Genomic DNA, 25,762 nt, shown 5'->3' on the forward strand with positions numbered 1-25,762 from the left:
AGAGAGAGCAGAGAGGACAGAGAGAGAGAGGGGGACAGAGAGAGAGAGAGGGGGACAGGAGAGAGAGAGAGGGGGACAGAGAGAGAGAGGGGGACAGAGAGAGGGGGAGGGAGGGAGAGAGAGAGAGAGGGAGGGAGGGAGAGGGAGGGAGAGGGAGAGGGAGGGAGGAGAGAGGGGGAGAGAGACAGACAGACAGACAGAACAGCTGATCGATAAGTTGCAGTTCTCCACCACAGTCCAGCTAATGCAGGTGCAGAGAATACCTGCAGGACAAGTGAAGGTTTGTTCTAAAGAAACTAGTTTGACTTTATTTTTTCTCTGTTTCCAGTTCGCGCCAGTTTCGCACTGTTGGCTGAATACCAGCAATCCGCCCGCTCCAGATAATGGTAGGTGTCGACACCTCATTGTACAGAGTCGAGGGCCGGGTTTAGCGGATAGCGTTTCGTTCTGTTTGCATCGATTGTTTTAATGATTTTTAAACGCGGAGAATGAACCGAAAGGGAGAGATTCTGTCGCGGAAACTGAAGTTTGTGCAGTTGACCAGGAAAATGAATGCCACAGAGCTCTCCCTCCCACATGGTGTTGTGAATTAGAGAGTTTCCACAGAAGCTGATTTGCATATTTCAAGTTTTCCCACAATCAGTAAAGAGGAACAACCTCGGCCTTAATCAGACACTAAGTCCTGCGATGATCATCATCTTTAAAGAACCATGAAGGAATCCTTAGGAAGAGGATAATCCTGAATAAGACTTTTGGTAGATCTTAGAGACTTTGTATTCACTGCAAAGTGGAGTCAATTGCAATGTGTGGGAGCACCAGCACTGGCTGGTCTGGCCAGGGCAGCGTCCAGCCCAGTCTGGGCAGCTCAAGCGAGCCGTCACTGTGCCCATGGAGCCCTGGTGATCCATGCACCGTCACAGTGCGGGTCGAGAGGGCCGGGATTTCAATCAGCCATTCCTTCTGTGCTGTGATGCCTCGACATGCAGCTTTGTTGTCCCCGTCAACCTGGGAGCTGCAGTCACTCGGTTCCTTGCTCTGCGAATCTCACACTCTCTGGGCCTCGAGTGATCCTAGATTGGCAGCACCCGACGCACTTTACCCCCTTCACCCGGCACCAGCGAGTGCAGCCAATGTCCTCTGCCCCCCTCGCTCTCGTTCTTTCTCACTCTTTCTTCTCTCTCTCTCTCTCTCTCTCTCTCTCTCTCTCTCTCTCTCTCTCTCTTCTCCCCCCTCGCCCTCTCCGTCTTTCAACACACGCTGACACTTGCTTTCGGTCCCAGCAGGGGCTTGGAGTTGAGTGAGGTTCACATTCCACCCTACGTAAAATTGAGTTCATCCAAACTCGTCTGCCCGTGTCCTAACTCGCACCAAGTCCTGGTCACCTGTCACCCCTGTGCTCGATAACCTACATTGGCTCCCGGTTAAGCAACAACTCGATTTCAAAATTCTCATCCTTGTTTTCAAATCCCCCCACGGCCTCGCCCCCCCCTCCCTATCTCTGTAACCACCTCCAGCCCCACAAACCCCCCCCCCCCCCCCAAGATATCTGCGCTCCTCTAATTCTGCCCTCTTGACCACCCCGATTTCCATCGCTCCACCATTGGCGGCCGTACCTTCAGCTGCTGGGCCCTAAAGCTCTGGAATTCCCTCCCTAAACCTCTCCGCCTCTCTCTCCTCCTTTAAGATGCTCCTTACAACCGACCTCTTGACCAAGCTTTTGGTCACCTGTCCTAATATCTCCTTATGTGGCTCAGGGTCAAATCTTTTTGTCTGATAATCGCTCCTGTGCAGCGCCTTGGGGTGTTTTACTACGTTAAAGGCGCTATAGGAAATGCAAGTTGTTTTTCTTCTTCAATAAAAAGCCGCCAGTTTCACCGGCTGGGGTACTCCGATGTGCGTCTCCCGTTGGGACGAGACTATCAAGTCCTTGCGGTTGAAGTTAAATTGTTCTGATGCCCGTGCCGCGTGTCTTGCAGAGCGGTGCAACGCCCCCAAGAAGGTTGGCAGCTGCCGAGCGGCCTTCCCGCGCTGGTACTTTGACCCGAAGGGCCCAGATCTGCAAACCTGTTCATTTACGGAGGCTGCCGGGGCAACAAGAACAACTACGAGAGTGAAGACGATTGTTTGGCTGCCTGCGTTGGACGGAAGGGTGAGTCTGGCTGACGCGAATCAGTCATTCATGAAAGAAAGACTTATGAAATAATACTGAGCGGCCTGTGGGTGGGTGCTGTCCAGGGAGAGTATAAATAATCGGGCACGGGCCCAGCTTGCGCAGGACATTCTTAAGACAGGAACTAGTGAAGGACACAACTAGACCTCCATGTTGTAAAACAGTTGATTAAAGCTTTGTTTTAACGCTTAGACCGAGGGCCCTAGTAGTAGTTTTCTTACGTCACTGGCCTTGAGGGAGTAAGTCAGCCATTGATTTTTTTTTTTTGTGTGTTCTTTTTCCTTTTTCCAAGATGCACCGTGTCCCCGCTCCATCACCGAGACCGCCCACTTCCTCCGTAATATCACCCGTCTCCATCCCTGCCTCAGCTCGTCGGCTGCAGAAACCCTCCTCCCATGTCCAGACTCCCGACTATTCCAGGCCGGCCTCCCATCTCCCACCCTCCGTAAACTTCAGCTCATCCAAAACTCGGCAGCCCCCGCGTCTGAACTCTCACCGAATCCCGTTCACCCATCACCACCCCCCCCCCCCCCAGGTGCTCGCTGACCTACATTGGCTCCCGGTCCGGCAACACCTTACATTTTCAAATTCTCATCCCTCCATGGCCTCGCTTCCCCCACCCCCCCCCCCCCCCCTTCCCTATCGCTAACGTTCTCCAACCCCACATCCCTTCGAAATCTTGGCGTTTCTGGCTCTGGCCTCTTGAGCATCCACCACTCCCTTCGCTCCACCATTGGCGGCCGTGCCTTCAGCTGCCTGGGCCCCGAGCTCTGGAATTCCCTCCCTAAACCTCTCCGCCTCTCTCTCCTCCTTTAAGACGCTCCTTAAAACCGACCTCTTTGACCCAGCTTTTGGTCACCTGTCCTAATATCTCCTTATGTGGCTCGGTGTCAAATTTTGTTTGATAATCGCTCCTGTGAAGCGCCGTGGGACGTTTTACTACGTTAAAGGCGCTATATAAATGCAAGTTGTTGTTGAGTGAGGCTGCGGCTAGCTGGTATAATGTGGTTGCTTATTTTTTTTTTTTGCAGAGGTCATCCCAGAGCCACAGAAACTCCAGAAGGATAACGCAGAGGATGAAGGTAGGGCTCTCGCTGTAGATCTGGTCACCGTCAAATGGGACCCGGGTCCCAGAGATCAGCGCGGGGGTGGTGGTGGGGGGAGGGGTCTGCAAGGTCACCAGATGCCTGCCTCTCAATCGCTTGTTTATTTTGTGACTTATTAATACGTTTCTGATGCTGCACACTAACTAAACCTGCAGCAAACGTGCCGATTGCCCTCCGCATACTCGATGTGGTTTTTCTGAAACTGGGCTATGGGAGTCGGCCCGAGAATGTCTGTCTTTGCGAGGAGTCTCGTAGAATCATAGAAAGTTACAGCGCAGAAGGAGGCCATTTTGGCCCATCGTGTCCGCGCCGGCCGACAAAGAGCTCTCCAGCCTAATCCCACTTCCCAGCTCTTGGTCTGTAGCCCTGCAGGTTACAGCACTTCAAGTGCACATCCAAGTACTTTTAAATGTGATGAGGGTTTCTGCCTCTCCCACCCTTTCAGGCAGTGAGTCCCAGACCCCCACAACCCTCTGGGTGAAGAAAGTTCCCCTCAAATCCCCTCTAAACCTTCCCCCAATTACAGTAAATCTTGTTTAAACGGCACTTAATCATCCGGAATTCTTTAATAACCGGCAAAATAGATAACCGGTAATCTTGCCGAATCCATCCAGCACTCGTTTTTTCCGAGTCCGAGTTTGCCGCGGTGGCCGAGTTAGTCAGTGGTTTTTATTTTTTGTTAAAAATTGTCTACCTCTGTTATCCGGAATTTTTCATCAACCGGCACCATCCCGGTCCAGTCAGTGCCGGATACGAAAGAGTTTCCTGTATTTTAAATCTTTGACCCCTCTGCTAAGGGAAATTGGCCCTTCCTGTCCACTTTATCTGGGCCCCTCATAATTTTATACACCTCAATAAGGTCTCCCCTCAGCCTCCTCTGTTCCAAGGAAAACAGACCCAGCCTTTCCTCATAGCTAAGATTCCCCAGTCCAGGCAACATCCTTGTAAATCTCCTCTGCACCCTCTCTAGTGCAATTACATCTTTCCTGTAATGTGGTGACCTGAACTGCACGCAGTACTCTCGCTGAGGCCTAACTAGTGCAGACAGTTGTGAGAACCTCCAGTGTTAAGGTGTCCTACTACTTGCCGCTCCGTGGACTTCCTGACCTGAGCAGAAGGTGTCTGGGATCTGGCTTCCCCTCGCCGGCCTCCAAGCTCGGCTATCCCGTGCAGTCTGTAAGACGTAGGCCGTGGTGCAGTTCCCTGCTAAGATGCTTCTGTAAGCGCGACCACGAGGGTATCGAGGGGTATGGAGCCAGGGCGGGTGGGTGGAGTTGGAATACGGATCGGCCGTGATCTCATTGAACGGCGGAACAGGTTCACGGGGGCTGAAGGGGCCTCCTCCTCTTCCTCCGCTCCTACCTTGCTATGTAACGACCGCTTTCTAACGTTCCTCGTAGCTTATTGCTTCGCTCCCGCCGTGACTGGGAAATGCCGGGCGTCGTTCCCGCGCTGGCACTACGATCCCGAAAGCCAGAGCTGTAAAGCGTTCACCTTCGGCGGTTGCGGCGGCAACAAGAACAACTACGAGAGCGAGGGCGAGTGCGCGGCCAGGTGCTCGGGAAAGAAAGGTCAGTGAGCAACGCCGCCAAGGCAGGCCCCGGTTATTGTTAGTGCAATGTTTGGACCTTGCCAATTGGAACCCCCTCCTAAAGGGGAGCTCTCCAGTAGCCAGGTGGTTACGATACCGCACCGGCAACCCAGTGAGTTCAAATCCCACCGTGGCAAGCTTCATGAGATTAAAGTTGCTAATTTGTGAGATCAAAGTAACGGTCGGGAAAGCTCCTTTTTTAAAAAAAAACCCCAACGGTTCATTACTGTCCTTCAAGGAAGGAAACCTGCCGTCCTTACCTGGTCTGGCCCGGCCTAAAAAAAAAGAAAGCACTTGCATTTCACGACTTTGGGACTCTGGCAGCCAGTCTGTGCACAGCAAGCTCCCACAGCCGGCAATGTGATCACGACCAGATCATCTGTTTTTTTAGTGATGTTGGTCGAGGGATCATGTTTTACAGCCACCAGAGAGGGCAGCCTGGGTTTAACGTCTCGCCTGAAAGGCAGCTCCTCCAACGGCGCTATTTTGAAGAGCAGGGGCGTTCTGCCCCCGGCGGTATCCTAGGGCCAATATTTAATTCAACCAACGTCACCAAAACGGTGGATCTGGTCACCGTCACATTGCTGTTTGTGGGAGCTTGCTGTGCGCAAACTGTCTGCCGTGTTTCCTACATTACATCAGTGATCACACTTCAAAAAAGTACTTCAATTGGCTGTGAAGTGCTTTGGGACGTCCTGAGGTCGTGAAAGATGTTATAGAAATGCAAGTCTTTCTTTTTCCTTTTATTTTTCGTAGGTAATTGGAAGCAAGACAGCAGTGGGAACTTTGATAAGCCTCACCATCCTGAACTTCGCCATCATGCTTCTGGTAAGATGCATTGAAACCAAAATCGGATTTTATGCCCTTTACTCTTTGCTTTCATTTCAAGTTGCTTGGGGGTTAAAATGGAGGCCGATCTCTCCATTAATACAAAATGGGAGATAGCCAGGCTGTAAGAAAGAGTGTTGGGTGAAGATAATATTAGGTTGGCAGTTATTACGCTATTAACGGATGTAGCATTTAGTCAGAGAAAACATTCGCGCCACACAAGTGCCAGGCAATGACTATCTCCAACAAGCGAGAGCCTAACCACTGCCCCTTGACATTCGACGGCAATACCATCGCCGAATCCCCTACCATCAATATCCTGGGGGTCACCGTTGACCAGAAACCATGGACCAGCCACATAAATACTGTGGCAACAAGAGCAGGTCAGAGGCTTGGTATTCTGTGGTGAGTGTCTCACCTCCTGACTCCCCAAAGCCTTTCTACCATCTACAAGGCACAAGTCAGGAGTGTGATGGAATACTCTCCACTTGCCTGGATGAGTGCAGTTCCAACAACACTCAAGAAGCTCGACACCATCCAGGACAAAGCAGCCCGCTTGATTGGCACCCCGTCCACCACCTTAAACATTCACTCCCTCCACCACCGGCGCACCGTGGCTGCAGTGTGTACCATCTACAAGATGCACTGCAGCAACTTGCCAAGGCTTCTTCGGCAGCACCTCCCAAACCCGCGACCTCTACTACCTAGAAGGACAAGGGCAGCAGGTGCATGGGAACACCACCACCTCCAAGCTCCCCTCCAAGTCACACACCATCCTGACTTGGAAATATATCGGCCGATCCTTCATCGTCGCTGGGTCAAAATCCTGGAACTCCCTCCCTAACAGCACTGTGGGAGCACCTTCACCACACGGACTGCAGCGGTTTAAGAAGGCGGCTCACCACCACCTTCTCAAGGGGCAACTAGGGATGGGCAATAAATGCCGGCCTTGCCAGCGACGCCTACATCCCATAAAAATGAATTTATAAAAAAAAATGTAATAAGCGGACTGTTGTCAGGGGGAGCTGGTAATTGGGCCCCATTATCTCATTGTCCACCAAAGTGTGGAGACTAATTCATGACATTTTGTTAGACTTTTTATTAAAAGAAATAGCGTTACGCCAAACGGGGACGCATGGGGTATATATCGCTAGTTTTTCATGTTCTCCTAAATTCACACGAGGTGAACTTTCACTGGGTAGAGTGGTCCAGTTGCGTGATATATGAAGGTAGACCTAGTGGCCATTTCACACTGCCTCCTGACAGGAGCGTTACTGTGATTGTGATTAATTGTGAACTAGACTACAGTGAAGAGAGAATAGGTTCCGATCTAAGAACATAAGAATTAGGAGCAGGAGTCGGCCATTCGGCCCCTCGAGCCTGCTCCGCCATTCAATAAGATCGTGGCTGATCTTTGACCTCAACTCCACTTTCCCGCCCGATCTCCATATCCCTGGATTCCCCTAGAGTCCAAAAATCAATCTATCTCCGCCTTGAATATACTCAAAGACTGGGGCAGAAAATTCCAAAGATTCACAACCCTCTTGAGTGAAGGAATTCCTCCTCATCTCAGTCTTAAATGGTCGACCCCTTATCCTGAGACTGTGACCCCTGGTTCTAGACACTCTATTTCTGAGAGACTATGGTAGTCACAGTTTACATAAAAAGAGAGGGGAGGGGGTGGGTGGGGAGACGGTGAACAATCCTTTTCATGTTCTTCAAATATAAGGAAGCAGATTGGCAATATTCAATTGTTTTTCAAAATAATTCCCATCAGTATAATCTTCCATAGGGCAGGGCACTCCATTTCTTGGGTGTAAGGATGTCTTGCTACAGTTGCACAGGGCCTTGGTGAGACCACACCTGGAGTACTGTGTGCAGTTTTGGTCTCCTTACCTAAGAAAGGATATACTTGCCATAGAGGGAGTGCAGCGAAGGTTCACCAGACTGATTCCTGGGATGGCAGGACTGTCGTATGAGGAGAGATTGGGTCGACTAGGCCTGTATTCACTAGAGTTTAGAAGAATGAGAGGGGATCTCATTGAAACGTATAAAATTCTGACAGGGCTAGACAGACTTGATGCAGGGAGGATGTTTCCCCTGGCTGGGGGGTCTAGAACGAGGGGTCACAGTCTCAGGATACGGGGTAGGACATTTAGGACTGAGATGAGGAGAAATGTCTTCACTCAGAGGGTGGTGAACCTGTGGAATTCTCTACCACAGAAGGCTGTGGAGGCCAAGTCACTGAATATATTTAAGAAGGAGATAGATAGATTTCTAGACACAAAAGGCATCAAGGGGTATGGGGAGAGAGCGGGAATATGGTATTGAGATAGAGGATCAGCCATGATCATATTGAATGGCGGAGCAGGCTTGCCGACTGGCCGACTCCTATTTTTCTATGTTTCTATTTCTGGGGTAAATTGGGCGGCTCCTCTCCTGAAGGAATAAAGGTTAGCCGTTGAGGCGGAGGAAACTGCTAATCGCCAATCTGCCAATAGGGAGTGGGTGTTTTTTTTAGTAGAATTGACTGACGGGTGGAGTTTTGGCGCAGAAACTATTCCTGCTATTCCGATGGTTTACAACGTGAATTCATTCTCTCTTTCCCCTCCTCTGTCCAACAGCAATCTCGATGGTGGTCCTGCTGGCAATCTGTGTCCTAATTCTGCTGGGGGGCGTCATCTACTTCATCATCAAGCTGGCCAAGACGGACCACGTTGTCACCTATCACCGCACCAGGTCTGGGGAGGACAAGGAGACCCTTATTAACTCAGTGGAGAATCTGTAAAATGAGTTCACTCGAGCCTATTGAGTGCTTCAAAGAAAACCCGCAAATTTTACCACTTTATCCTCGCGTCCTGCCTTCAGCATTGCCGCACAAGGGAGAACTTTCTCTATTTGAGCTGTATAAGGTCTTGCTGATGTCACTACCTTGTCCATAAACTCTTCCCTGTTTCCATTCTAACTTTTTTTAGTTTTATTTTTTTTTGTTTGATGAAGGGTATACATTATCCTGGCAGCCAGCCCCCCCTGTTCCTCGCAATAATTATTAGCTGGCTTGGGGAAGAAAACTGGAACTGTGACTCACTGTGCCTTCAAAAGTAGAGCTGCTCTCGTTCTTGCCCCGCCTTAGATTGGGGTTGGGTGATCTTGCACATGACTGACGGGGCAATCCTGCGGTCCTCTACCAAAATCTGAAGAACTAGCATTGTTGGAGGGATCTGGTCTCCTGTCCCTTTTGGGTTCATGTACATAGTTTTGCAGGGATAGGGGGGTCGGAACGCGTCCTTCAATTCAATGGAACTCACTGGGATCTTTACTGCTGTTTTGGTCTGTAGCGCTATGTATGACATAGTCTTTTGCGTTATGCGAGGTTTTAGGAAGCCACAGTTATATTGGAGGCGGCTTACAGCCGCTACCTCCTCTGTGGGAACATGAAGAAAATGTGGCCAATTTAGATAACCGTTGGTTGCCAGTGCTCGTTCATTTTGGAAGTCCGTCTACTGAAGAAGTACCTCCAGGCTGGTTTTATTCACAGTATACATTATTAATACCCAATTATTGCAGCCAGATCTCGAACAATCTTTGGAACAAAGCTTACCGCTGTGTATGCGAGAATGGAGCACTGAGGCCCTGAGCCGATATAGCCTCTATATTCCAAGTTCAGAGGCTTTGCATATTATCGAAGGATGTAACTTGTGTCGTTAGTGGGGTTTCTGGGTGGACCTTTTTATCCTTTTTGTTTTTATTGGTCCTCCTGCTAGGGGAAGTTGAGACTTCCTTGACGTCGCTCCAACAAGGTAATGTTGGCTGAACGTGGGACAACTTTCAAATCCGTACCCATTTATTTTATTTGTTTCTTGTGAGGGGGAGAAAGAGACCCAACTGTTCAAACAATACTGTCCCGAAAGATTCGATAATCGGATTGAAATCAAAAATACTTGGAACCACACTCGACCTGCACGGTGCTGAGGGATGAGTACAAACCCCAGCTCGGTGCAGATATAAATGAGATGCTGGGATAATGAGAATGTGGGGGAGGGGGGGTTTCTCTGAAGTCACTTTGTTGTGTGGGGAAATGCTAATTGAAGATGGCTAAAGCCCACCAGCATCTGATGGGAAGCCTGGGGCTGGTGCTCCTGGTCAGGGAGTGGTGTCCACTCCTTGCTGACCTTGTTTGCATCGGAAAGGTTTCATCCCCTTCACTCTAAAGCAACCATTTCTGCGCTCCAATTTAGTCCCCACAATGACTATAAGCTCACGATCCTGCAAGGGTTCGAGGTTGGCACCGATTATTTTGTCAAAATACAACTTGAGTTAATGACACAAATCTGACAATATTTGAAGATGGACGTTTGCAAAAAGAGATAGAAAATTGGAATATTTTGATTTGCCATCCCATCTTCAGCACCCAATAGCCCAGATCTGGTACCAAGGCACCATTCTGTTCGGCATTTATTGATGTCAAAAGCACTGGTTTTATGTTTTAGTTGCCGTGAATCTTTAATGATCCCACATCCCTCCTCCTTGCTGCTGATGTAGATTTTCTACTTTATCGTATGGGATCCATGTGTCAATAATCCAATACTTGCACATCAAGCAGCCCTTCTCCATCCGGACCAGCTGCTTACCCTGTGTCCAGCCCGCACTAGAGAGAGAGAGAAAGCTGTTGTCTGTCTCTCTCTCTCTGTCTGTCTCTCTCTGTCTGTCTCTCTCTCTGTCTGTCTCTGTCTGTCTGTCTGTGTCTCTCTCTCTCTCTCTCTGTCTCTCTCTCTCTCTGTCTCTCTCTCTCTCTGTCTCTCTCTCTCTCTGTCTCTCTCTCTCTCTGTCTCTCTCTCTCTCTCTCCCTCTCTCTGTCCTCCCTTCCGATGGCCACACGCGGGCCTGAGCATCCCCTGCCCAACACCAAGTGGGGTCTTTACACCTCACCGAGCGCACTGACAGCAAATTGCTGCTGAATTTGCTTTGGGTTTGTAGAATGAATCGACCCTGGATCTGTCCAGTCTGAATCCTGCTGGTGATCTCTTGTTGTGATGATGCAGGAAGACAGGCGCTCGACAGTTTGCAAATTTTAGGAAAAAATCATTTTTTTAATAGGTCATTGTCCCCATCGAACGTAATGAAGAATCAAAGAGCAATCTCTCTTGTCCCACTGGTGAATTTCAATAGCCAACTCTTGCTGCAGACTTCAACCAGAACCACAGAAAAATGTGGTCTGGGACCGGCACTTTCCATGTGTGTGTCTCTCTCTCTCTCTCTCTCTCCCGCCCCTCTCTCTCTCTTTCTCTCTCTCCCTCTCTCCCCACCTCTCTCTCTCTCTCTCTCCCTCTCTCCCCACCTCTCTCTCTCTCTCTCTCTCTCCCCACCTCTCTCTCTCTCTCTCTCTCTCTCCCTCTCTCCCCACCTCTCTCTCTCTCTCTCTCTCTCTCTCTCTCCCCACCTCTCTCTCTCTCTCTCTCTCTCCCTCTCCCGCCCCCCTCTCTCTTTCTCTCTCTCCCTCTCTCCCCACCTCTCTCTCTCTCTCTCTCTCTCTCTCTCTCTCTCTCTCTCTCCCTCCCTCTCTCCCCACCTCTCTCTCTCTTTCTCTCTCTCTCTCTCTCCCCACCTCTCTCTCTCTCTCTCTCTCCCCTCCTCTCTCTCTCTCTCTCCCTCTCTCCCCACCTCTCTCTTTCTCTCTCCCCACCTCTCTCTCTCGTTCCTCTCTCTCTCGTTCCTCCCCCTCTCTCTCTCTCCTCCCCCCCCAGTCTCTCTCTTCTCTCTTCTCTCCTCTCTCTCCCTCCCCTGCCCTCTCCAACATAGTTAGCATCTGTTCCCAATTACCCAGCGCTTCTGCAAGATGGCCCCTGCCTTGTGGAGATGCTCCGGTTGGTATAAGCTCACCGGGAAGGCCTTTGAGTCGGACAGTTCCAATGAGTAATCATCCTCTACCTGGGACTGGCACCCCATTTCAGATTTTTTAAAATATCTATCTTCTAAGATTTTTGAGGCTTTAAATATGAAAAGCATCTTCTCCATCGTGTACGCAATCTCACAAATCAATTGCTAAAGAAATGGGATTTAGAATTTTTGCTCTTAGACGTGTTCCGGAGATGAAATTGTTGCAACGATCTCGAACTGGAAATGGGGGGGGGGGAGAGCGATCGGAACCGGAGAGGGTTACCGGGGCAACACATTCTTGCATTGCGGTGTGTGTGTGTGATTATTAAATAAACTCTAAACGTGTAGGGTTGATACTCAGGTGATCGGGAATCTCAAACATGATTTTTGTTTTCTGTAATGTACAAACGTACGTTTAATAAAATCTTTTTAGAACTTTTGATGTTTCATTGTTTTTGTTAAATCTGGAGATCTCCAGTCGAGCAAGTGGGGGGAGTCGAGCGAACGTGTCTGCTGTTGGGTTTTGCCCCTCGTGGGGGAATCTAGAACTAGGGGGCATAATTTCAGAATAAGAGGGCGTCCATTTAAATCGGAAATGAGGAGGAATTTCTTCTCTCAGGGGGTCGTGAATCTTTGGAATTCTCTTCCCCAGAGAGCTGTGGAGGCTGGGTCATTGAATATATTTAAGGTGGAGATCGACAGATTTTTTGAACGATAAGGGAGTCGAGGGTTATGGGGAGCAGGCAGGGAATTGGAGTTGAGGCCAAGATCAGATCAGCCATAATCTTATTGAATGGCGGAGCAGGCTTGAGGGGCCGAATGGCCGACTCCTGCTCCTACGCCTTATGTTCTATGTTGATGGGGATTCTGAGCACTGAGTTTGAGTCCAGACCGTGGACCGTGTATTACACAGCAGCAGGAAGGGAAGATTTGAAACTGCTGTTCAGAGTTGGCCTTCGCTCACTTGCTCTGTCCCGTGACGGGATCAAAAATAAGTTCCCGTCACCCTGACATTTGATTGGGAAACATCTTTTCTCTTTCCTAATAAGATTCCCCCACCCCCCATAACTTGCTGCTAAACACAAGTATAAGATCTACGGTGCTCCAATGTGCTGCCTGCCTGAAGTTTATTTTTAAAATAATTTAACAGGACTTTGCCAACTGTGCTAAGTGTAATCTTGCTGCAGAGGTTTCCGACTGCTCATCACCTCACAGTCCTGTTAGCCACGAAAGACTTGCATTTCTAGAGCGCCTTTCACGACCTCAGGATATCCCAAAGCGCTTTACAGCCAATGAAGTACTTTTTGAAGTGTAGTCGCTGTTGTTATGTAGGAAATGCGGTAGCCAATTTGCGCACAGCAAGCTCCCACAAACAGCAATGTGATAAATGACCAGATCATCTGTTTTAGTGATGTTGATTGAGGGATAATTATTGGCCCCAGGACACCGGGGAGAACTCCCCTGCTTGTCTTCAAAATAGTGGCCACGGGATCTTTTACATCCATCTGAGAGAGCAGACGGGACCTCGGTTTAATGTCTCATCCGAAAGACGGCACCTCCGACAGTGCAGCGCTCCCTCAGCACTGCACTGGGAGTGTCAGCCTAGATTTATATGCTCAAGTCTCTGGAGTGGGACTTGAACCCACAACCTTTGGACTCAGAGCTGAGAGAGTGCTGCCCACTGAGCCACGGCTGACACACAAAACATATCACAGAAACCATTATATTAATAATATAAACCACTCTAGAGACAAAAATTAGGCCCAGTGCTACATCATCAACCGCTCCCTCTCCACTTGCTCCTGGTACCACTTGCTTCTTGCCTCTTTAATAAGCCTTTCCGATCACCTCCCTCTTTTCCAGCTGGTCTTTTTATTCCCTCCTATCATCTCACTAATTACGATGTTTGTCTTTTGAGGCCAAAGGTTGCATTGTTTCTGTGGCTGCGATTGGCTTCTTCATGTGACCGAGTGTCCTGGGAGCTAATGTGCATCGGTCCCTGAAGGTGGCGGGACACATTGAGAGAGTGGTTAGCAAAGCAAATGGGATCTTAGGCTTCATAAATAGAGGTACTGAGTACAAAAGTAGAGAAGTTATGCTGAATCTTTATAAAGTGCTGGTTAGGCCACAACTGGAGCTAAGAAACAGCAAAGGGTGGAAAACATTGGTGGGAGTTGCGTATAGGTCACCAAACAGTAGTGGTAATCACAGAAACCCCACAGTGCAGATAGAGGCCATTTCGGCCCATCGAGCCTGCACCGACACATATCCCACCCTATCCCCGTAACCCCATGTATTTAATCCCCCTAACACTAAGGGTCAATTTTATCATAGCCAATCAACCTAACCCGCACATCTTTGGACTAATGTAGGGCAAGTATCAATCAAGATATTAGAAGTGCGTGTAACAAGGGCAATACGGTAATCATGGGGGACTTTAATCCACATATTGACTGGGCAAATCAAATTACCACTAATGGTGTGGAATTCTTGGAATGCAATGATTTCCTGGATCAGGAACCAACCAAGGAACAGGCTATTCTGGATCTGGTAGTGTGTAATGAGAAAGGGCTAATCAATAATCTTGTGGTAAAGGGACCTGTAGGGATAAGTGACCATAATATGATTGAATTTTATTTTAAGTTTGAGAGTGATGTAGTCTAATCTGAAACTAAGGTCTTCAATCTAAACAGAGGAAACTACAAGGGTATGAGGGACAAGTAGTCCATGGTAGATTGGGCGACTACACTAAAAGGTATGAAGGTGGACATACAATGGCTAACATTCAAGGAAATAATGCATAATTTTTGCAACAAACATATATTCCTCTAGGGCATAAAATCCCAAAAGGAAAAGTGATCCAACCATGGCTAACAAAAGAAATTAAAGCTCGTATTAAGTCAAAGGAGCAAGCTTATAAAGTTGCCAGAAAAAGCGGTCAACCTGAGGATTGGGATCTTTTTAGAAATCAGCAAAGGGGGACCAAGAAATTGATAAAGAAAGGGAAAATGGAATATGAGCGCAAACTAGCGAAAAATATAAAAATGGATTGTAAAAGCTTCTATAGGTATGTGAAAAGGAAAAGACTGGCGAAGGTAAATGTAGGTCCTTTACAGTCAGAGGCGGGAGAATTTATAATGGGGAATGAGGAAATGGCAGAGAAATTAAATAAATACTTTGTTTCTGTCTTCACGGAGGAAGACACAAAAAACCTCCCAGAAATGCAAGAATGAGGAACTTAAAGAAATTATTATTAGTAAAAAAACAGTACTAGCAAAATTAATGGGACTAAAAGTCGATAAATCCCAAGGACCGGATGACCTACATCCTAGGGTTTTGAAAGAGGTGGCCATTGGGATAGTGGACGCATTGGTGGTCATCTTCCAAAATTCTATAGATTCTGGAACGGTTTCCCCTCGGCCAATTATTGCACCCCCCCCCCCCCCCTCGGTTTCCCCTCGGCCAATCATTGCCCCCGCCCTCGGATTCCCTGCAGCCAATCATTGCCCCCGCTCTCGGTTTCCCCCTCGGCCAATCATTGCCACCGCCCTCGGTTTCCCTCGGCCAATCATTGCCCCCCTCAGTTTCCCCTCGGCCAATCATTGCCCCCGCCCTCGGTTTCCCCTCAGCCAATCATTGCCCCGGCCCTTGGTTTCCCCTCGGCCAATCATTGCCCCCACCCTCGATTTCCCTTCTGCCAATCATTGCCCTCGCCCTCGGATTCCCTGCAGCCAATCATTGCCCCCTGCTCTCAGTTTCCCCTCGGCCAATCATTCCCCACCCTCTGTTTCCCCTCGGCCAATCATTCCCACCCTTGGTTTCCCCTCGGCCAATCATTGCCCCCCTCGGTTTCCCCTCGGCCAATCATTGCTCCCGCTCTTGGTTTCCCCGTGGCCAATCATTGCCCCCCTCGGTTTCCCCTCGGCCAATCATTGCCCCCCCTCGGTTTCCCCTCCGCCAATCATTCCCTCAGCCCTCTGTTTCCCCTCGGCCAATCATTGCCCCGGCCCTCGGTTTCCCCTCGGCCAATCATTGCCCCCACCCTCGGTTTCCCCTCTTCACCTGCTCATGTGTGACCTTCTTGTGCTACAACTTCCGGCACGAAACTAGAAGCAAAGATTCTCCTCTCCAGGGGACCCCCAAGCTTTATAAGATAAATGTAGCCACATTTGCAGATGTCATGTGGTCAGAACGTCACGTGGTGCAATATCCAGGAATGCCTCTAACCAGAGTTGGCAAGCTGAGCCTAGACTATGTCAACAACTTGTATTTATATGGCGCCTTTAACGTAGTAAAATGTCCCAAGGCGCTTCACAGGGGCGTAAATCAGACAAAACCTGACCCCGAGCCACTTAAGGAGATATTGGGACAGGCGACAAAAAGCTTGGTCAGAGGTGGGTTTTAAGGAGCGTCTTAAAGGGGGATAGAGAGGCGGAGAGGCTTAGGGGGGGAATTCCAAGAGTGGGGCTTGGAACCAACGTTCCCGCTAAGCCGTACGGCCGGGCAGCGGTCTCGAGGTCCCGCGCCGGCCGCTCGCTCGCCGGCTTTTACACGGAAGAAACCGCGCCTGCGCGAAAATACGATCGGGCCGCACAGCCAGTTAAAGCGGCCGCGCGCGGGAAAAAAACGGCGAGGGAACATCGCTCGGAATCCCGAAACCTCCCACTCCGAAGTGAGAGGCGCTACTGGGTGGAATTTGGGCAAACGCTGGAACTTTGACCCCTTTCTAACCCCCGTCACACTCGTTCCTTTCCTTTTTGGGCAAAGCTCCGGCTGAGTTCTGTCACTGGAATGAAAAGTCACTTTTCCACAAGAGGGCGACAAAAACAAATAACTAACTGCAGAAGCTGGAAATCTGAGGTTAAACATCGAAATTACCAGGCCTCCTGAAGAGGGGTCTCGCCTGAGAAAATTAACCTGTTTTTGCCCCTTTTGGGTGCAAAGGTTCCTCCTCAGCCTTTCTCATTCTCTACTTTTATCAGGGAGCTGGAGGGTCCACGGACTCCTCTTCTTAGGCAGTCCCTCGGAACCGAGGGTGACTCGCTTCCACACTAAGAATGAGTTCTCAGGTGACTGATGAGTCCAATGCGGGACCTACAGTCTCTGTCACAGGTGGGGCAGACGGTGGTTGAAGGGGTGGGTGGGGCGCTTGGGTTGACGTGCGCTCCTTCCGCTGCCTGCGCTTGGCTTCCGCTTGCTCCCGGCGAAGAGACTTGAGGTGTTCGGCGCCTTCCCGGATGCTTCCCCTCCACTTTGTGCGGTCTTGGGCCAGGGATTCCCAGGTGTTGGTGGGGATGTTGCACTTTTTCAAGGAGGCTTTGAGGGTGCCCTTGAAGCGTTTCCTCTGTCCACCTGGGGCTCTCTTGCCGTGTCGGAGCTCCGAGTAGAGCGCTTGTTTTGGGAGTCTCGTATCGGGCATGCGGATGATGTGGCCCGTCCATCGCAGCTGATCGAGCGTGGTCAGAGCTTCGATGCTGGGGATGTTGGCCTGAGTGAGAACACTGACGTTGGTGCGCCTATCCTGCCAATGGATTTGCGGGATCTTGCTAAAAGCTGCAGGGCTGGGTTAGACCACTGGGGGGCACTCCAGCTAAAGGAATCCACCCGTTGACGGGCTCGGCCTCACCAGGCAGTCAGTCCGATTGACGTGAGAGAGGAGGCTGGTCTCCTATTGACGAGGTGATTAAAGATGATTAAAGGATTTGATCACGAGAGAAACTATTTCCTGGGGCGGACGGGGAGGGAGGGGGGCATCACCTTAAAATTAGAGCCAGGCCGTTCAGGGGTGAGGTCAGGAAGCACTTCTTCACACGAAGGGTTAGTGGAAATCTGGAACTCTCGCCCCCAAAAATCTGTCGAGGCTGGGAGGGGGGTTCAATTGAAAATGTCAAAACTGAGATTGATGGATTTTTGTTGGGTAAGGTGTATTAAGGGTTACAGAACCAAGGCAGGTAGATGGAGTTAAGGTACAGATCAGCCATGATCTATTATATTTTTATATATTTTTTATCCACACTTTTGGTTTGTGCCTTTTCCTTTTTCTCTCTCCCACATGGCAGCTGTCTCTCACTCTGCCAGCGCATTTCACACTTCATCCAGAGCCGTCTTTTGTCTCTTTACCTGTCCTATTACCATCTCGTCTCGCCTTGAATATCTCTTAATGTCTCTTCACCTCTCACCGACCTTCCCTTTTGTTCTTTCATCCCCTCCCCCATTTCCCAGCCCCCAAACTGGCCTTTTAATCTGTTTCATTTCCTGTGTTTTTTCTCAGTTCTGACGAAGGGTTTCAACCCGAAACATTGACTCGGTTTCTCTCTCCACGGATGCTGCCCTGACCTGCTGAGTTTTTCCAGCGTCTTCTGTTGTTATTTCAGCCATGATCTTAATTGAATGGCGGAACAGGCTCGAGGGGCTGAATGGCCTCCTGCAGTTCCAAACCCCAGCCGGAGCTGACTCATTCCTGTATTCGGGGTTTAGGTGGTGTGGGCACCTCTTGCCCTGACACCACTTCAGGTCCGGCCCTCTTGGCCCGCTCTAAGGCCCGTATCCCGACTGTCCCGGGTCGCCCACCCTCCGGGATTGGCCTGGAGTCTCCAGGGTTTGAAGATTCACCTCCGGGACACCGGCCGCGAACGAACACCCGGGAGACAAATCATCGGGCCGTTAAAACAAAACTGTTGTTTATTTTCTTTGAACACTTTTCATTTATCAGTCATGAAAATTTTGGAGTTAAAAGAAAGAAAATATTCTTTAGGAAAACATGTGAGTTTGGGGGAAAAGGGCAGTTTGACCGGGTGGGGCGGTCAGAGGCGGGAAGTCATGTGATGAAAGAAAGACTTGCATTTCTATAGCGCCTTTCACGACCACCGGGCGTCCCAAAGCCCCTTACAGCCAATGAAGTACTTTTTGAAGTGCAGTCACTGTTGTAATGTAGGAAACGTGGCAGCCAATTTGCGCACAGCAAGCTCCCACAAACAGCAATGAGATAATGACCAGTTAATCTGATTTTTAGTGATGTTGGTTGGGGGATAATCTTTTTCGTCCACCTGAGAGAGGGCAGACGGGGCCTCGGTTTAACGTCTCCTCTGAAAGACGGCACCTCCAACAGTGCGGCACTCCCTCAGCACTGCACCTCCGACAGTGCAGCGCTCCCTCAGTACCGCCCCTCCGACAGTGCGGCGCTCCCTCAGTACTGCCCCTCCGACAGTGCGGCGCTCCCTCAGTACTGCACCTCCAACAGTGCGGCACTCCCTCAGCACTGCACCTCCGACAGTGCAGCGCTCCCTCAGTACCGCCCCTCCGACAGTGCGGCGCTCCCTCAGTACTGCCCCTCCGACAGTGCAGCGCTCCCTCAGTACTGCCCCTCCGACAGTGCGGCGCTCCCTCAGTACTGACCCTCCGACAGTGCAGCACTCCCTCAGTACTGCCCCTCCGACAGTGCGGCGCTCCCTCAGTACTGACCCTCCGACAGTGCAGCACTCCCTCAGTACTGACCCTCCGACAGTGCGGCACTCCCTCAGTACTGCCCCTCCGACAGTGCAGCATTCCCTCAGTACTGCCCCTCCGACAGTGCAGCACTCCCTCAGTACTGCCCCTCCGACAGTGCGGCGCTCCCTCAGTACTGACCCTCCGACAGTGCAGCACTCCCTCAGTACTGCCCCTCCGACAGGGGCGCTCCCTCAGTACTGCCCCTCCGACAGTGCGGCGCTCCCTCAGTACTGCCCCTCCAACAGTGCGGCGCTCCCTCAGCACTACCCCTCCAACAGTGCAGCGCTCCCTCAGTACTGCTCCTCCGACAGTGCGGCGCTCCCTCAACACTGCACTGGGAGTGTCAGACTGGGTTATGTGCCCAAGTCTCTGGAGTGGGTGGGGGCCTTTGTACCCACGACCTTCTGACTGGGAGGCGAGGGAGCGCTGCCCACCGAGTCATGGCTGACAGACGGGACGGGGCTTTGCCTGTGATACGGCCGATGTTTGGATTGACCGAAAGGCCATTTATTTGGACGAGGAGCCTGGGCTGTAGCTCAGCCTGAGACACCGCGTTTTCAGGAGAGGGACTGAGAGAAAACTGGAGGAATGAAAAGAACTGCGACCTGTGTCAGTCGAGCTCTAAGTCTGGGCCATGTGAGGCGCGGAGATTCTGAACTACCTTTTACTGGGCCCCTGACAGCAGGCCATCCTTTGACTATTCGTGTGGCGTTGCCGAGCAACAGCATAAGGGGAGCAGCCACCATGTGACTGGAAGGGGGGGATGGGCTCAGGAGGAAAGCATGTTCTTGGAGCTAATTACATCAATAAATAATCCTGATGGTCCTTCTCTGTTAAATAAACTTACAAAATTGAATCCGGATGTCTAATTGTTGTAATAAGATAGTTTATGAGGTCTGCGCTTAACTCTCTCCAGTCACGTTGCACTGGAACCCTGGGTAAAGCCTCCACTCACTTGCACCCACCCTACCTCAACTCTACAGGGATCTCGCCCTCAGCCAGTTGCCAGGTGGGCAGCACCCTCTTTTGCTTCTGGGTCAGCAGTTTGTGGGTTCAAGTCCCACTCCAGAGACCTGAGCACAAACATCCAGACTGACGCTCCCAGGGCAGTACTGAGGGAGCGCCGCACTGTCGGAGGGGCAGTACTGAGGGAGCGCTGCACTGTCGGAGGGGCAGTACTGAGGGAGCGCTGCACTGTCGGAGGGGCAGTACTGAGGGAGCGCTGCACTGTCGGAGGGGCAGTACTGAGGGAGCGCTGCACTGTCGGAGGGGCAGTACTGAGGGAGCACCGCACTGTCAGAGGGGCAGTACTGAGGGACCGCTACACTGTCGGAGGGGCAGTACTGAGGGAGCGCCGCACTGTCGGAGGGGCAGTACTGAGGGAGCGCTGCACTGTCGGAGGGGCAGTACTGAGGGAGCGCTGCACTGTCGGAGGGGCAGTACTGAGGGAGCACCGCACTGTCAGAGGGGCAGTACTGAGGGACCGCTACACTGTCGGAGGGGCAGTACTGAGGGGAGCGCCGCACTGTCGGAGGGGCAGTACTGAGGGAGCGCCACACTGTCAGAGGGGCAGTACTGAGGGACCGCTGCACTGTCGGAGGGGCAGTACTGAGGGAGCGCCGCACTGTCGGAGGGGCAGTAATGAGGGAGCGCCGCACTGTCGGAGGGGCAGTACTGAGGGAGTGCTGCACTGTCGGAGGGGCAGTACTGAGGGAGCGCCGCACTGTCGGAGGGGCAGTACTGAGGGAGCGCCGCACTGTCGGAGGGGCAGTACTGAGGGAGCGCCGCACTGTCGGAGGGGCAGTACTGAGGGAGTGCTGCACTGTCAGAGGGGCAGTACTGAGGGAGCGCTGCACTGTCGGAGGTGTCGTCTTTCGGATGAGACGTTAAACCGAGGCCCCGTCTGCTCTCTCAGGTGGTTGTAAAAGATCCCACGGCACTATTTCAAAGTTCTCCCCGGTGTCCCGGGCCAATATTTATCCCTCAATCAACATCATTAAAAACAGATTATCTGGTCATTATCACATTGCTGTTTGTGGGATCTTGCTGTGCTGTGCTGCCGCATTTCCTACATTACAACAGTGTCTACACTTCAAAAGTACTTCACTGGCTGTAAAGCGCTTTGGGACGTCCTGAAGAGGTGAAAGGCGCTATAGAAATACAAGGTTTTTTTTCCTTCTCTGCTTATTTTTCCATTAGTGTGTTTCTCTCTCTCTTTTTTTTTGCCTTTTGTCTTTTATTCTTTCTCTTTCTCTCTCCCTGTCCTGTCGTCCTCTGATCCGTTGTGCCTGTGTTTTTTTCTATCTTATATCCCATTCACCGCCCCCCCCCCCCACCCAGACCCTAACCCCACCCACCCCGGCGGAGGGTCAAGTCTGGAAATGAAAAAACGCGGTTGAACGGGTTGAGATGTTGAACTTTGTAAAGAAGCCAGCTGTGCGGCCTTGGAAACCGAATAGCCCTTCGAGCCTGATGTCACGTCCTGCTGTTGGGCAGCAGGCCCCGGGGAGAGGGGCGGCGGAGCTTTGCCTTTCGCCCCTCCCAGTTAAATTTAAAAACCAGTGGCGGGCTGATGGCTGAGGAATGAGCCGAGCGAAAGGTTCCCACGGCTCCACCGACTTAATCTCTTCATCTCCAGCTTCAGGCTGTGACTAAAAAAGGACACACGGAGTTCTCCGAAAGATTGGCTTTTACTGTATAAGGCAGGCTTGGACCTGAAACGTAAAATAATTTCAAACTGGAAATCATTCAATGGTGGGGGGGGGGGGGGGCGGGGGGAGCATTTTCTCAAGCCGGCATTTCTTGGCCAGACACTTTTGCATTTCTTTCCAGATAGCGGGAGATTGAGGCCGTGTTCAGATTGGATTTCCACAGCAACGTCGTGATTTTAAGAGATTCTGTTGACTATGCAGAGAATGTGTGGCTCTACATTGGGCCAGAACAATTGGCCAACTCCAGTTGACTGGTCCCATTGGATGGCGGATTTTGCAATGGGTGGTGGGCGGGGGGGGCTTTTGTTTTACCTGCTGGCGGAAGGTACTTTCTGTTCAAACCCGACATCCCCTGCAGACCCTGGGTAGGGAAAGGGTGCAATTAATCACAACACAGGCTGCAAATTCTGATCCCGTGCGCTGAGAGAGTAGGGGCCCACTGGATGCAAAGGGGGAAAAGGGGGAAAAGGGGGAACGCAGGTCAGCGATCTTGTGCCCAATGCGTGGTGTCAACAAATTACGCTGGAGAAGCAGGACACTTGCTCCGACCGCCCGGCATCATTGTTAGGTGACGGTATCAAGGGCAATGGCGCCAAGGCGGGTAAGGGATATAGAGACACTGGAGAAGGTGCAAAATAAAAGTTTAACAAGGACGATACCAGAACTGGGAGGTTAGAACTATCGGGAAAGATTGAACAGGCTGGGGCTCTTTTCTCTAGAAAAGAGAAGGCTGAGGGGTGACCTGATCGAGGTCGTTAAAATTATGAAGGGGTTCGATAGGGTAGACGTAGAGAAAATGTTTCCACTTGCAGGGGAGACCAGAACAAGGGGTCATAAATATAAGATAGTCACTAATAAATCCAATAGGGAATTCAGGAGAAACTTCTTTACCCAGAGAGTGGTGAGAATGTGGAACTCGCTCCCACAGGGAGTGGTTGAGGCGAATAGCAGAGATGCATTTAAGGGGAAGCTGGATAAACACATGAGGGAGAAAGGAATAGAGGGATATGTTGATAGGGTGAGATGAAGAGGGGGCGGGAGGAGGCTCGTGTGGAGCATAAACACCGGCACGGACCAGTTAGGCCGAATGGCCTGTTTCCATGTTGTACATTTCCCTGATCTGATTGAATGGCGAACAGGCTCGAGGGGCTGAATGGCCTCCTCCTGTTCCACTGCTGCCTACTCCTGATGTTTAGCTAGTGACCTGCCTGGAGAAAAGAAAGACTTGCATTTCTATAGCGCCTTTCACAACCTCAGGATGTCTCAAAGCGCTTTACAGCCAATGAAGTACTTTTGAAGTGTGGTCACTGTTGTAATGTAGGAAATGCGGCAGCCAATTTGCACACAGCAAGATCCCACAAACAGCAATGACCAGCTAATCTGTTTTTAGTGATGTTGATTGAGGGATAAATATTGGCCCCAGGACACCGGGGAGAACTCCCCTGCTCTTCTTCGAAATAGTCATCCACACGAGAGAGCAGACGGGGCCTCATCCGGTTTAGTGCCTCATCTGAAAGTCGGCACCTGCGACAGTGCGGCACTCCCTCAGCACTGCACTGGGAGCGCGAGCCTGGATTTTGTGCTCAAGACTGGAACCCACAACCTTCTGTCTCAGGCAAGAGAGAGATACCCACTGGGTCACGGCTGACGATGGCAAGAGTGATCTCTGCTGTGATACCCTCCCATTGAGATGACAAGTGTGTTCCCATCCGTCCTTGAAATTCGCCCATCGCTGGAGAGGTGACGAGGCCCTAAGATGTGAATCCAGAGAGTGGCCCTGTGTCTGTAAAGCTGACACATCCTGTCCTGAGCCCACACCCCCGCACTCTGCCCCCCATCTCCTGACCCCGCCCTCCGACCGCCGACCTCCGACTCAGACCCCCGCCCTCCGATCCCCACCCCACCCTCCGCCCTCCGACCCGCCCTCCGACCCCCAACCCCCGCCCTCCGTCCCCCGCCCTCCGAACCCCACCCCCCGACACCCACCCCCCGACCCCACATACTGTCCCCCACCTCCCGCCCCCCAACCCCCGCCCTCTGCACCCCCGCCCTCCGCCCCCGACCCAGACCCCCGCCCTCCGCCCCGCACTCCGATCCCCACCCCCACCCTCCAACCCCCGACCTCCAACCCGACCGCCGACCCCCAAACCCACGCCCTCCGACCCCTGCCCTCCGACCCCCACCCCGACCCTCACCCCCCAACCCCGCACACTGCCCCCCACCTCCTGACCCCTGCCCCCAACCCCTGCCCTCCGCCCCCCCGACCCCTGTCCCCCCGTTCCCCCCCCCCCCCCGTGTCATGTCCAGACTCTGGAGTGAAATCATTGGACTGTAATCTTGGTTCCCTTTCAGAAATCTCAGTAAACTGCAGCCGGACCAGATGTTTCAATTGATCCCATGGGATGGAATGGAACAAGCCATTGGGGAATGCAATGTATCTGTAGATTGTTCCAGCCAATCTGGGGCATGGCGGGGGCTTCAAGGGGGCGAGTGATTTATTCATGGTGCAGCAGAGCTTTGAGCCTGAGAGTCGATCCTTACCAAAGACACCTCTGTGCACCCCGCACTGCAATTAATACTGTGCTGGTGGGACTTGGCAATCCTGCTTCTCAAAACTGACACTCCTCCAGCTTCACTCCCCCCACCACCACCCCCGGGCACCCGTACAGACGTGTAGTTCACTTAAGATGATGGCCTGTTCATTAAATCCACCGTGTGGCAATTAATCTGCTTCTTGTCCCTTGTGCTGTTTGTCTTCATACATCCGGTTTAAATCCTCCCTATCTCTGCAACCTCCTCCAGCCCTACAACCCTCCGCAATCTCTGCGCTCCTCCAATTCTGACCTCTTGCGCATCCCCGCTTTCCATCGCTCCACCATTGGCGGCCGTGCCTTCAGCTGCCTGGGCCCTGAGCTCTGGAATTCCCTCCCTAAACCTCTCCACCTCTCTACCTCTCTCTCCTCCTTTGAAACACTCCCTAAAACCGACCTCTTTGACCAAGCTTTTGGTCACCTGCCCTAATATCTCCTTATGTGGCTCGGTGTCAAATTTTTGCCTGATTGATGCTCCCGTTTTACTACGTTAAGATGATCCGGTCATTATCACATTGCTGTTTGTGGGAGCTTGCTGTGCGCAAATTGGCTGCCGCATTTCCTACATTGCAACAGTGACCACACTGTCGAGGTGCCGTCTTTGGGATGAGACGTTAAACCGAGGCCCCGTCTGCCCTCTCAGGTGGACGTAAAAGATCCCACAGCCACTATTGGAAGAAGAGCAGGGGGGCGTTCTCCCCGGTGTCCTGGAGCCAATATTTATCCCTCAACCAACATCACTAAATCAGATGATCTGGTCGTTATCACATTGCTGTTTGTGGGAGCTTGCTGTGTGCAAATTGGCTGCTACGTTTCCTACATTACAACAGTGACTACACTTCAAAAAAAGTACTTCATTGGCTGTAAAGCGCTTCGGGACGTCCGGAGGGGGTGAAAGGCGCTGGAGCGATACGAGTTGTGGTGCAGGAAGGGAACTGAGAAGCAATGGCAGCAAAGGACGTAGGATGCGTGGAATAAAAATATATTTTGGAATTATTGTGAGAAAATGCCTGGCGGGTGCACAACGGCTGTTTTACAGACATTGTAGAATCGAGAAGCTCCCAGCCTGTCGAATCCGGTAACTGATATGATGTCAGATGACCACAGCTGCAGCGTGTCATTGGAGAGGGATTTTTGGGTTTGTTTCTTCCAAAACAAACGTTGGATGTCAGCGGTTTGGCGAGAGATCAGAGATTTCAGTGTGGGAGCGCTGTGTGGGTGGAGAAGGGTTGAGATTTGAAGGGCTATATATGTATATTTCAGCATATGTAAGTCGAGATTGACCATATTAGGACACATGTCTATCAGCAACATTTACATGGTTCTTGCTCCAAGTGGTAATTTATTCAAAATCAGGTTCAATTCCTTTGGCACCTGTCTGGAAATATAGGCCAAGGTCC

The 25,762-nt window shown here is 51.3% G+C and overlaps 1 protein-coding gene across 1 annotated transcript in view; it reads left to right on the top strand.

The window, feature by feature from the left end:
• The window catches only part of spint2 (serine peptidase inhibitor, Kunitz type, 2), a 45,056-nt gene extending 33,046 nt beyond the window's left edge, over positions 1-12,010 (top strand). The window contains 8 exon segments of the mRNA XM_085973209.1: positions 329-366; positions 368-386; positions 1,977-2,047; positions 2,050-2,149; positions 3,202-3,252; positions 4,677-4,847; positions 5,624-5,695; positions 8,320-12,010. Coding sequence (XP_085829335.1) covers positions 329-366; positions 368-386; positions 1,977-2,047; positions 2,050-2,149; positions 3,202-3,252; positions 4,677-4,847; positions 5,624-5,695; positions 8,320-8,483 — 686 coding nt within the window. The 3' untranslated portion in view covers positions 8,484-12,010.
• The last annotated feature ends 13,752 nt before the right edge of the window (positions 12,011-25,762 follow it).

The sequence above is a fragment of the Somniosus microcephalus genome, chromosome 34 (genome assembly GCF_052327205.1).
Source record: "Somniosus microcephalus isolate GS21.2 chromosome 34, FLI_Smic_1.0, whole genome shotgun sequence".
Taxonomy (NCBI): domain Eukaryota; kingdom Metazoa; phylum Chordata; class Chondrichthyes; order Squaliformes; family Somniosidae; genus Somniosus; species Somniosus microcephalus.